At 36.0% G+C, this 12,508-nt stretch overlaps 1 protein-coding gene across 1 annotated transcript in view; it reads right to left on the reverse strand.

Annotated features, from left to right (window-relative positions):
* Positions 1-12,508, reverse strand: part of Ascc1 (activating signal cointegrator 1 complex subunit 1) — a 95,553-nt gene that overhangs the window by 74,345 nt on the left and 8,700 nt on the right. Inside the window, exon 5 of the mRNA XM_026405799.2 lies at positions 10,726-10,904. Within this exon, the coding sequence (XP_026261584.1) occupies positions 10,726-10,904 (179 nt within the window). The remainder of the gene's footprint in view (positions 1-10,725; positions 10,905-12,508) is intronic.

Below are 12,508 nucleotides of genomic sequence, written 5' to 3' on the forward strand. Positions count from 1 at the left end.
ATGTTACAAAGACGGAAAAGAGGCCAGCTACTTGAAAGGAAGAAAAGGACAAGTTCAAGGAAGGGTGACAGAAAGATAGGATGAGACCTGAGTAGAAAAGCTGTCTACTATAATAAAAATGTGACCTTCACAACAGTATTACACAATGAATATTTACAGCTGCGCTAGGCAGAATTCTCAGAATAACCCCCCAAAACTCTGCTGTGATAATTTACTCCCTCTAATTCTGGGTGGAATCTGTGAATGTGACATCAATCCTATGATTAGGTTATATGGTTCACCTGACCTTAAAGGAGTCTGATCTATAGATACATCAACTCTTTAAAAAGCTGAGTCTTTGGTTGGTGGCAAAGACTTGAAACACACACAAGTAAGGTCCTAATAGAAGCCAGGATGGCCATGTGTCAAGGAAACAGGGTCTTCAGATCCATAGGCACAAAGGTAGATGAGGTGACATACCCCATAATCCCAGCAACTTGGGAGGCTGAAGCAGGAAGATTGCAAGTTCATGGCCAGCCTCAATAACTTAGCAAGGATCTAAACAACTTAGTGAGGCTCTAAACAACTTAGCAAGACTTTGACTCAAAATGAAATATAAAAAGTGTTGGGAGGGGGCTGAGGTTGTGGCTCAGAGGAAAAGTGCTCACCTAGCATGCATGAAGCACTGGGTTTAATCCTTAGCACCATATAAAAAAATAAAATAAAGGTATTGTGTCCACCTACACCTAAAAAATAAATATTTTTTTAAAAAAGTGTTGGGGATGTGGCTCAGTGGTAAAGTACCCCTGGGTTCAATCTCCAATACCCCCCCACAAAAAAATTTTTTTTTAAATCTACAGCTACAAGGACCTAAATTCTGCCAAAACCCTGAATGAACCTAAAAGTAATTCTCCAAAACTTCCAGGTAATACACTAGGCTGCTCAACCTTGAATTCAGCTTTGTGAGACCCTAAGCAGAGACCTCAGTCCAGCCCATTGAGTCTTTTGAACTATAGAATACAGAACTAAGAGATGATAAATGGGTATTATTTTAAGGTTGAGATAATTGTAGTAATTTATATGCAGTAATGGAAAACTCAAAGGGTAGGGTATAAATGTAAACAATAAACTGGCATTTCAACATAAGAACCTTTCACCCCAGAGATTCCCACAAGTACTTGACATATTTGATATGAGCTATAAAGGAGAATAAATTCACCTTCTCAAAAAGAGGAGAAAAAAGAGAGAAAAGGATATCTGAGGAAATAATAGCTGAAAATTACCCAAACCTGAAATGGCATCAGTGAGACAGCAGATTCGAAAGCTCCAGGCCCTCATTCCTCCACAGAAACACCAAAAAAATGGCACACACACCAAATTAGCTTTGTGAGACTAGAGACTAGTTAAGACGCTGCCACAACCAAACACACTCCTGACTAAGAAAAAGTCACATCTAAAAATGGTAGGGAATTCTGGGGCATTTCCACTCACCCTCATCCCACCTTGTTCCACTAGTGAGAAGCTGCCTCACTTCCACCCTCAGGAAAAAAGCAAAAGAGTAGAAACTGCCCAACCTTTTGAATCATTTAGGGTATGCCTGAGGACTGGTTTCTATCTCAGCAGACTCGGAGGGCTAATGGGACTCCAGGGCAGAGCAATGGAAATGATGGCAAGGTAAGAGAGCTGCAAACCAGTGGGCACCTGAGGGAAAAAGATCACGAGCAGAGGAATGCAGTAGAACAGAGGTTCCAAGAAGCAGGGGAAAGACTCAATGAAATCAAGACATTTAAAAGCAGCTACATGCTAGGCATGGTGGCACACGCCTATAATCCCAGCAGCTAGGGAGGCTGAGGCAGGAGAATTACAAGTTCAAAGTCAGCCTCAGCAACTTAGTGAGGCCCTAAACAACTTAGAGAGACCCTGTCTCAAAATGAAGGAGCTGGGGATGTGGCTCAGTGGTTACCTAGAGTTCAATCCCCAGTACCAAAAATATAAATAAAATAAAATAAGTAATAATACAAGCATCCACATAACACAGGAATTTGAGCAAAAGTAGGCACAAAAAGACTCAGGGAAGATGCAAATTCAGGAAAGATTTGAGAGACAAATCTGAGATAATTTAAGCACCAAAATAATTTTAAAAAGCAATAAATTATAATTATTTGAAAAAAGAAAAACCCATTAAATAACACCAATAATAAATATAAAAATTTAAAAGTAAGGGAAGCCAGGTGTGGTGGTGCACACCTGTAATCCCAGCAATTTGGGAGACTGAAACAGGAGGACTGCCATGTTTGAACCAGTTCCACAACTCAGCAACACCCCATCTCTAAATAAATTAACAAAAAGTACGGGGGGTATAGCTTAGTGGTAGGGCTCCCCTATGTACAATACCCAGTACCAAAAAGTGGGGGGAGCGGAAGAGGATGAGCAGAGAAGAGCCTGGGGAATATGGCTCAATGGTGTAAGCCTGACATGTTGAAGGTCCTGGGTTCAATCCCCAGCACTGTAAAAATATAAATAAATAAAGGAAAAGGAAGGTCACCTCCTTACCGAATAGTACAGAAAGCTGAATACTAAATATGGAGTAGAACTCTAGAGTAAGACAATAATCATTTTACAATGAAGATGGATCATGCAAGAATCATCTTTGGATGCTAAACCCAAGAGGAGATGTTGATCAAGATAAAGATATCTGCATGGCCTTGAGCATCTCCCTACTGACTGCTTGTTAGTTGCAAAGACAGAAGTAAAACATAGTTATTATACTTAGAAGAAACTGAGCAACATCTTCGCTCAGTGTAACATCACCTATGAAATCAGACAGATGGTTACATTCTATGTCCCTAAAATATGATAGCCTGAGGACACATTGTCATCTATATAGAACTCTACTAAGAACAAATAAATTTAAGCTAAACATGAGAAAGCATAAAATAAACACAAAATTTAGGGGAAAAAAGTTGAAGGGGACTGTATTCTTTGAAACTGTTAATTGCATAAAATTCACCAAGGCTATGAAAATGTTCCTAGTATAAGAAGATAATAAGATGCCAAGCACAGTGGTACACATCTGTAATCCCAGTGACTGGGGAGGCTGAAGCAGGAAGATCCCAAGTTCTAGGCCAGTCTCAACAACTTATGAAGGTTCTATCTTAAAATAAAAAAATAAAAAGGGGATTGGGCTGTAGCTAAGTGGTAGAATATCTCTGGATTCAATCCCCAGTTTTACACACACACACACACACACAAATTAAAGAGATTCAAAACTACACACAGGCTAGGAGTGTATCTCAGTGGTAGAGAACTTACCTATCCTGTATGAGAACCTGGGTTTAACCCTAGTACTGCAGAAACACATACAAAAGCACTACATGCATTGGCTGACCTGACTCTGGATCTTATACTAGATGGGAGAAATGCTATAAAAGACAGTATTAGATCACAATGGCATTAGCACATATGGGGTATTCCTTATACTATCTTTTTACAACTTTCTATAAATTTGAAATTTGTTCCAATAAGGGGTAGGGAAGAAAGGCAGATAGATTATACACAGAAAACAAAGAATGACTACAAATGTATTATCAGAAACTAGGATAAACAATAAAAAAAAACCCTCAATTCATAACTAGGCATGGTGGCACATGCCTATAATCCCAGCTACTTAGGAAACTGAGGTAGGAGGATCACAAGTTCAAAGACAAACTAGGTAATATAGAGAGACCCTGTCTTAAAAAAAAATAAAATAAAAAGGACTAGGGATATAGCTCAGTGCCAAAGCACCCCTGGGTTCAATCCCCAGACCATGAAAAAAAAAAATAGGAAGAGAGAGAAAGATGGTAGATTTAAACCTACCCATAGCTAGAACTACATTAAATGTAAATGGCTTAATCACTCCAGCTAAAAGGCAGAGATTCGGAAGGCTAAGTTTTTTGTTTGTTTGTTTGTTTGTTTGTTTGTTTGTTTGTTTGTTTGTTTTTGTGGTGCTGGGGATTGAACCCAGGGCCTTGTGCATATGAGGCAAGCACTCTATCAACTGAGCTATATAACCAACCAAGGCTAAGATTTTAAAACAAAGAAACATATCCAAAACTAATATGATGTCATCTATAAGAAGGTTTTTGCATATAAAGGTACAAATATGTTAAAATAAAATGAACGGAAATATATATATATGTATATATGTATATATATAAATATATACATATATACATATATATATATTTATACTATGTAAATACTGATCAAATGAAAGCTGCAATAGCTATATTAACATCAGAAAAAAGTAGACTTCAGAACAATGCAGAGATAAAGAAAAAAATTCATAATTCTAAAAGCATCATTTCATCAACAGAACATGAAAAAAATCAATAGACTGAAAAGAAGTAGGTGAATTCACAATTATTATCAGAAACTAGCTAGAGATTTTAACACTTTTCTCTCAGAAATTAATAGGCAAATAGAAAAGAAATATAGTTACAGAAAACACAATGATAAAGGATTATAGGACATTATATGGACCGTAGTTTTGTTTTGCTTTGGCTTTTTTGATTTTTGCAGTACTGGGAATCAAACCCAGGGCCTTACACATGCTAGGCAAGCACTACACTGCTGAATTAAGTTATGAGGATGGAGCCCTCTGATGGGCTAGAGCTTCTTTCCTCTCCAATAATTCCTCTGCCCCACCTTATGAAGATGTCCATCTGTAAGCCAGAAACCAAACTGGCTGGCATCTCATCTTGGACTTTCCAGCCTGTAATATTGTGAGGAATAAATTTATTGTTTAAGCCACCCAGTCTGTAGGATTACTGTTAAAGCATTCCAGAATGAGTACGAAAATACCTGACTCAAAAACATCAGAATACACATCTTTTTAAAGGTATAGAACATTTACCAAGACAGATCGTATTCTGGACCAGAAAATGGGTCTAAATGCATTTATAAGACTATAGAAAAATAAATCGAATGCTAGCTAACTAGGATAATTAGATTAGAAATCAAAAATAAATATGAAAAGCTCTAATTGTTTCTAAGGTAACACATAGATCAAAAAAGGATCACAAAATTAGAAATATTAGAAAATATTTGGAACTACATGAAAATACAATATATCCAAATTTGGAGGATAAGAGGTAACATGCAGAGAGAAAAAAAAAAAAAAAAAAAGCTTTAAATGCTTACACTAGGAAGAAATGTTTCGTATGAATGATTTAAGTTTCTTCATTAAGAAGAAAAAAAAGACCAAATTAAGACAAAGCTAAGCAGAAGAAATACAGTAATAAAGATAAAAGCAGAAATAAATGAAATAGAAAAGAAACAGAGAAAAATTAAACCAAAAGCAGATTTTTCAAAAGGACCAATATAGTTGATAAACATCTAAACAGACAAAACTGGAATACTAGCCAGGCCCGGTGGTACAAACCTGTAGTTCCAGCGGCTTGGAAGACTAAGGCAGGAGGATCACGAGTTCAAAGCCAGCCTTAGCAACTTAGCAAGGCCCTAAGCAACTCAACAAGACTCTCTCTAAATTAAATATATTTATAAAAAAAAGAGGTGGGGATGTGGCTCAGTGGCTAAATGCCCCTGGGTTCAATCCCTGGTCCTTCAAAAAATTAAAAAGAATTGGAATAAGAAAGGATAAAATTACCAATATCAACAATGAAAAAAGGGATATCACTACAGAGGTTGTAGACATTAAAGGACAAAAAAGAACAACTTTATTCCAGTAAGTCTCAAAATCTTAAACAAATGGAAAGATACAAACTACCAGAGCACATTCAAGAAACATAACTGGGCTGAGGTTGTGGCTCAATGGTAGAGCACTACCTTGCATGTGTATGGCACTGGGTTCAATCCTCAACACCACATAAAGATAAATAAGTAAAATAAAGGTATTGTGTGCACCTAAAACTGAAAGTATTAAATAAATAAATGTTATTTTTTAAAAAAGAAACTTATAACTAATAGGGGAGCATGGCTCACTGGTAGAGCCCTTGCCTAGCATACCCAATGCTATAGGTTCAATTCCCAGGACTGCTTTAAAAAAAAAAAAAAAAAGATAACTAGAAGGGTACAAAACCAATTAAAGAAGTCAGATTCGCAATTTAAAACTTTCTTGTAAACCAGGCATGGTGGCGCATGCCTGTAATCCCAGCAGCTCAGGAGGCTGAGGCAGGAGGATCAAGAGTTCAAAGCCAGCCTAAATAAAAGTGAAGCACTAAGCAACTCAGTGAGACCCTGTCTCTAAATAAAATGAAAAAAAAAAAAAAAAATAGGGCTGGGGATGTTGCTCAGTGGTTGAATACCCCTAAATTCAATCCCCTATACTCCCCCCCACACACACAAAAAAAAACTTTCTTGCAAAACTCCCAAATTTTGTTTGCTTCACTGATGAATTCTATCAAACATTTTAAAAAGAAATAGTATCTATACAAACTCTCTAATAAAATACAAGGCACCGTTCCCAATTCATTTTACTCATCTGATTTTGAGTCAGTCAGTCAGTATTATCCTGTTTATCAAAACCACAGGAATGGACAAAGGATGGTTGACAGGTTCCAGAGTGCAAATGAACAGGAGAAATAACTTCTAATATTCTACATAACAGTGTTATAACTATGGTTGACAATTTTTAACTGAATATTTCAAAATAAGTAGTAGAAAGAATTCTGAAGGTTTCCAAAACAAAGATGTAATACATGTAAGAAATGACAGACTGACAGTAAGATGATTTAACTATTATATACTGTGCATCACACATTGAACTTTATACTGCACACTATGAATAGGTTCAATTATTATCAATGAAAAATAAAAATGTTTTTGCCAAGCATGGTGGCACACATCTGTAATCCCAGCAACTCAGGAAACTGAAGCAGGAGGAGCACAAGTTCAAGGTCAGCCTTGGCAATTTAGATATCTCATCTCAAATAATCCAATCAATATGGGCCAAGGACCTGAACAGACACTTCTCAGAAGAGGATATACAATCAATCCACAAATATAGGAAAAAATGTTCATCATTTTTGTTCATTATTCTCTAGCAATTAGAGAAATTCAAATCAAAACTACTCTAAGATTTCACCTCACTCCTGTCAGAATGGCAGCTATTATGAAGACAAACAACAATAAGTGTTGGCGAGGATGTGGGGGGAAAAGTACACTGATACATTGCTGGTGGGACTGTAAATTGGTGCAGCCAATATGGAAAGCAGTATGGAGATTCCTTGGAAAACTGGTAATGGAACCACCATTTGACCCAGCTACCCCTCTCCTAGGTCTACACCCAAAGGACTTAAAAACAGCATACTATAGGAACAAAGTTGGAGAACTTACACTATTAAGACCAGAAGACTTATTATAAAGCTATAGTAACAAGACTGTATAGTATTAGTATAAAATAAATACATGAATAAAGCCCAGAAATAGGCCCACAAAAACAAAGTCATTTGATTTCTGACAAATAAACCAAAGTTATTCAAAGGTGAAATTAGAATTATTTCAAGAAATGGCGCTGGAACAAATAGACACATAAGCAAAAAAGTGAAAATCAAACTTACTCTTCACCATACATGAAAATTAACTCAAAAGGAATCAAAACCCTAAATATAAAAGTTAAAACACAGGTTTGTCATGTTTAGCTTTAAGAAAAAACCTTGACAACTTTGTGATAAAACTTTGTTTTGTTTTTGTTTTTTTAATTGTAGTTGGATACAATACCTTTATTTCACTTATTTATTTTATGTGGTGCTGAGGATCAAACCCAGGGTATTGCACATGCAAGATGAATGCTCTACTGCTGAGCCATAACCTCAGCCCATGATAAAAGTGTTTTTAGACACATAAAAAGCATAAACAATTAAAAAAAAAACTGGACTCCATCAAAATTAAAATTTTCTGTTTTTAGCTAGCAGTGGTGATGCATATCTGCAATCTCAGGTACTTGGGAGGCTGAGGTAGCAAGACCACTTGAGCCGGTGAGTTTGAGGCCAGACTGGGCAGCAAAACAAGACCCCATCTCCTGCCTTCCCCTCCAAAAAGAGTTGTTACCCATTTCCCCTGTCTTAAGTAAGGGAATAAAGAGAACTTCCCTATTTTAAAGATGATAAAACTCCATCAGAGATGTCAGGTGAGATTCAGAGGAACCAAAACAGACCAAAGGCAACACGGGAAACAAGTGCTACTTTTGTGAACAACTCTATATGTTCTTCAAAGCTTCTAGAAGGAAACTCACCTAAATTGGAGGTCTAAGTTTAAAGTAGTACTAGAAAATGCCTACAGGCTTTTATACCCATCTGCTGTCATTCTATTATCACTAAAATCCCTTCCATATAATGTAGATAATGGTCCCTTACTTATTTCCTCTTTTATGCTGTGCTTATTTCCTCCTGTTATCAGTACCTGATGTAAAAGCAAAAAGCAGGCCATGCCAGTAAGCAGTCTTCCTAAAAGCAGGAAGGAAGTACTTCAGACTGATTAAGGCATGACATTTATGGACAATCTCATTCAGGCCAAATTAAAGTAATCTTTCCAATATTTGTTCTGTGTCAGCCCATGCCAGGAGCCAAAAAAAAAAAAAAGAGAAAATAAAAGTGAGCATACACTTAATACAAAGAGAAAAAAAAGACTAATTTATTTCAATTCAATTGTCTCATATGAGGTATCTGTAACATTCCAAAGAATATTCAACTGGTGAGTATTTACAAGATAAAATAATTTCAAAACTTTCAAGCCTCTGCCCACCAAAAAATTAGCAGCCTATATGACACTTCAGTGTTCCTGATCTACCCAAACTTCCATTACCACCAAGAATAAAATCATCTCTTGGGTTTTTGGGTTTTTTTGGGGGGTTTTTTGTTTTGTTTTTGGTACCAGGTATTGAACCCAGGGACACTTAACCACTAAACCACATTCTCAGACTTTTTTTATTTTTTATTTAAAGACAGGGTCTTGCTGAGTTGCTTAGGTCCTCACTAAATTGCTGAGGCTCACTTTGAACTTGAAATCTGTCTCAGCCTCCAGAATTGCTGGGATTACAAGTGTGCACCACCATGCCCAGCCGAAATCATCTTGCTTTGAAAAATGATGTTCTGATGATTCACTTTTTATAACATCCATATTTCTCTACATATTTGAGCATTTGACTTATAGCTATGGCCTAGTTTTAGCACCTGAATGCCACGTTAGTCACTTAAAAATGGGTCATACAAACCAGGCATGGGGTAATGCCTGTAATCCCAGCAATTCACAAAGCTGAGGCAAGAGGATCACAAGTTCAAGGTCAGCTTCACAATTTAGCAAAACTGTCTCAAAAATGAAAAATAAAAGGACCAGGGATGAAGTTCAGTGGTAAAGTGCCCGTAAGTTCAATCCTCAAAGTAAAAACCTTGTAAGAATGGTAATACCAAGTATTAACAAAAGTAGGAAAAAGAAACTCAAAACTCTAATTTGGAGTATAAGGTTCTATAAAATTTCCTATAGGTAATTTAGATGTATACATAAAAAAATCTCAAACACACATACTCTTTCTGTAGAATTTAAGTAAGTACTGATCATAATGTATGGAGATTACTCATTATAGCAATTATTTATAATAATAAGAAAATAGACATTAAAATAATAGAAACAATAAAATAAAGGTTAAACAGTTACATATCTGTATAATGAAAAAAAAAAAAAAAAATCAAGCCATCTGAGCCACGCATGGAGGCACACATCTGTAGTACCAGACTTGGGAAGTTGAGGTGAATCACCTGAATTTACAACTTTAAGCTTGAGCAACATATTGAAACCCCAACTCAAAATATAAAATCAATTCATCTGAATAGCTGAAAAATCAGATGATGATGATGATGATGATGATGATGATGATTTTAATTATCACTGAAATAATTTCCTTCCTAGTCTCCAAAAAGAAAGCAAAACATTAAGGTTTTTGTTCAATGATAAAATAATGTTCATGATATAATATTAAGTTTCAAAAATGCAGAACATAAAATCATGCATAAGCCAACTTTTATCTTTTAAATATGAGTGTACAAACACATTGATACATATACATATATTTGAGAAAAATATGCCACAATACCATCTCTTAGAGGTAGGTTACAGTTCATTTTTTATTAGTATTTTCTATAATAAGCTATATTATTTCCATACTTTCTTTTTAATTGATGAACTTTTATTTTTTCATTTAGATGGGGTCTATGTTACCCAAAACATGAACTCAGATTCTCCAGCTTGCCAGCCTCCCAAGTAGCTGGAACTATAGGCACATACCACCATGCCCATCTTAACTTCATTTTTAAATCAACTAAAACTATATTCAAAAGGAATTTTAAAACTTATTTTTAAATCTGGATTATCTGCTATTATTATCCTAGTCATAAGCACTTCACTGTTTACATATTCATGACAATTTTTTTCTCTTCAGTAGTGAGAACTGAACCCAGGGGCAGTCTACCACTGAGTCACATCGCCAGCCATTTTCATTTGTTTGTTCTAAGTCTGAGATGGGGTTTCACTAAATTGTTGAGGCTGGCCTCAAAATTCTGACCCTTCTGCCTCAGCCTCCCAAGTAGCTTGAGATTATAGGCATGTGCCACTTGCTCCCCAGCTCCCAGAAATAGTTACTTTTCATGGTGAGAGAAGTTTGTATCTTTCTGCTTATTTCAATTATGAACCATTTTTATATTTTTTTATATTGACTTTTTCTTTTAACTTTTTGTTTTGCTTACTGCTTACCATGGAACACTTTTCCAGCACTTCTTCCTGGAACTTCAGGAATCCTTCTTGAACTTCAGTTTCATTGAGGAAAAAGGCAAGAAAGTGAGTGAAGGGCTGTTTTCTTCTAAAAGTATCCAAAAGAACATCAATCCGAGTTCGGGCTGAAATTACACCATTTCGATGCTGGCCAGTGATCACTGCAAGCAAAGAAACGTGAAAACACTTGAAGGCCACCAGCTTGGGATAGAAATCATCTCTAGGGAACTAAAAAGGTTCTGAATGTGCATATACATCTGAACAGGGACAGGGCCAAAGCCAAGAAAACTACTAATAAATTCAATCTAAGCAGAATGAAGTTTAAAAATAGAGTATACTGAAGAGTCATGGTGGTACACACCTATAATCCCAGCTACTCAGGAGGCTGAAGCAGAAGGATCACAAGTTTGAGGACAGCCTGTGCAACTCAGAGAGACCCAATCTTAAAATTAAAAAGGGGGATGGGAATCTAGTTCAGTGGTAAAATATTTGCTTAGTATGCATGAGGCCATGGGGTCTTTCCCAGTATCAAAAAAAAAAAAAAGAGGATCTTTAAGATCAACAAATGAAGGAGAAAAATGAGTTCAATACCTACAAAGCAAACCTTAAACATTGCTAATAGGCAAATAAAATAGTATAGCTGATATGGGAAAGTTTGACAGTTCCTTTAAAAAATTAAACACAGAATTACCATATGACCCAGCAATTCCCCTCCTGGGAACACCTATCATAAGTAAAAATATATGTTCAATCAGGCACAATAGTGCACACCTGTAATCTCACTGTATCAGGAGGCTGAGACAGGAGGATTGCAAGTTAGAGGCCAGTTTGGCAATTTAGCAATTTTTTTAAAGGGCTGGAAATAGAGCTCAGTGGTAGATCATTCCTGGGATTCAGTCCCCAGTACCAAAAAAAGAAAAAAAAATTCTTTTTTTTTAACTTAAGCCTTTAGAGAAAAAGTATTTATTTTAATAAAAGTCCTTCCAAGATGTTAAAAGTTCTTATACTAGAGTTTGTTTACTATACCAAAGGACCAGCAAAAACTCTGTCCTGTACTTCTCAATATGAGAACCCACATACAAGAAGCTAAATTAAATAGAAGTAAATAAATTAAAAATTTGGTTTATATCAGTCACTTCAGCCATATTTCAAGTACTCATAGTCACATGCCAAGGGCTCCTTTTTGTACAGTGTAGACATAGAACATTCTGTCATCGAAGAAAATTCTTTTGAACAACATTACTCTAAAGGCAACTGCTAGTTATCTGTCAAGATAATTATTCTTACACAGCACAAAATGAAAAGAATATTCGTAATTTTTTTCTGCCAAAATGTAATACAATCTCTTGAGTGTTTATGGAAAATGGATTACTAGTAGCTGGGTATGGGGGCATGTACCTACAGTCCCAGCACTGGGGAGACTGGCTGAGCCAGGGGCATCACCAGAACACAGGGAGTTGAGACTAGCCTGGGCAACACAGCAAGACCCCATCTCAAAAAAAAAAAAAAAAGAAAGAAAATAGACTATTGGAGGCTACTGCCCTTTTTAATTCTGAAAAAACCCTGTCATTTTAGAATGAGTTTTTTAATATGTTGTCTCTACAGTGCCTCTCAAAGCCACTGAAAACAAAAGTTTATGCCTTTAATTTCACAATAACACTTAGTACAGACATTTTATGGCTTGATTTACATCAATGAACTGTTTTTGCTCATCTGAGCAATATTTGAAACAGATTATGTTATTTTCATCATTACTCTTATGATT

Source organism: Urocitellus parryii, chromosome 5 (assembly GCF_045843805.1).
Source record: "Urocitellus parryii isolate mUroPar1 chromosome 5, mUroPar1.hap1, whole genome shotgun sequence".
Lineage (NCBI taxonomy): Eukaryota > Metazoa > Chordata > Mammalia > Rodentia > Sciuridae > Urocitellus > Urocitellus parryii.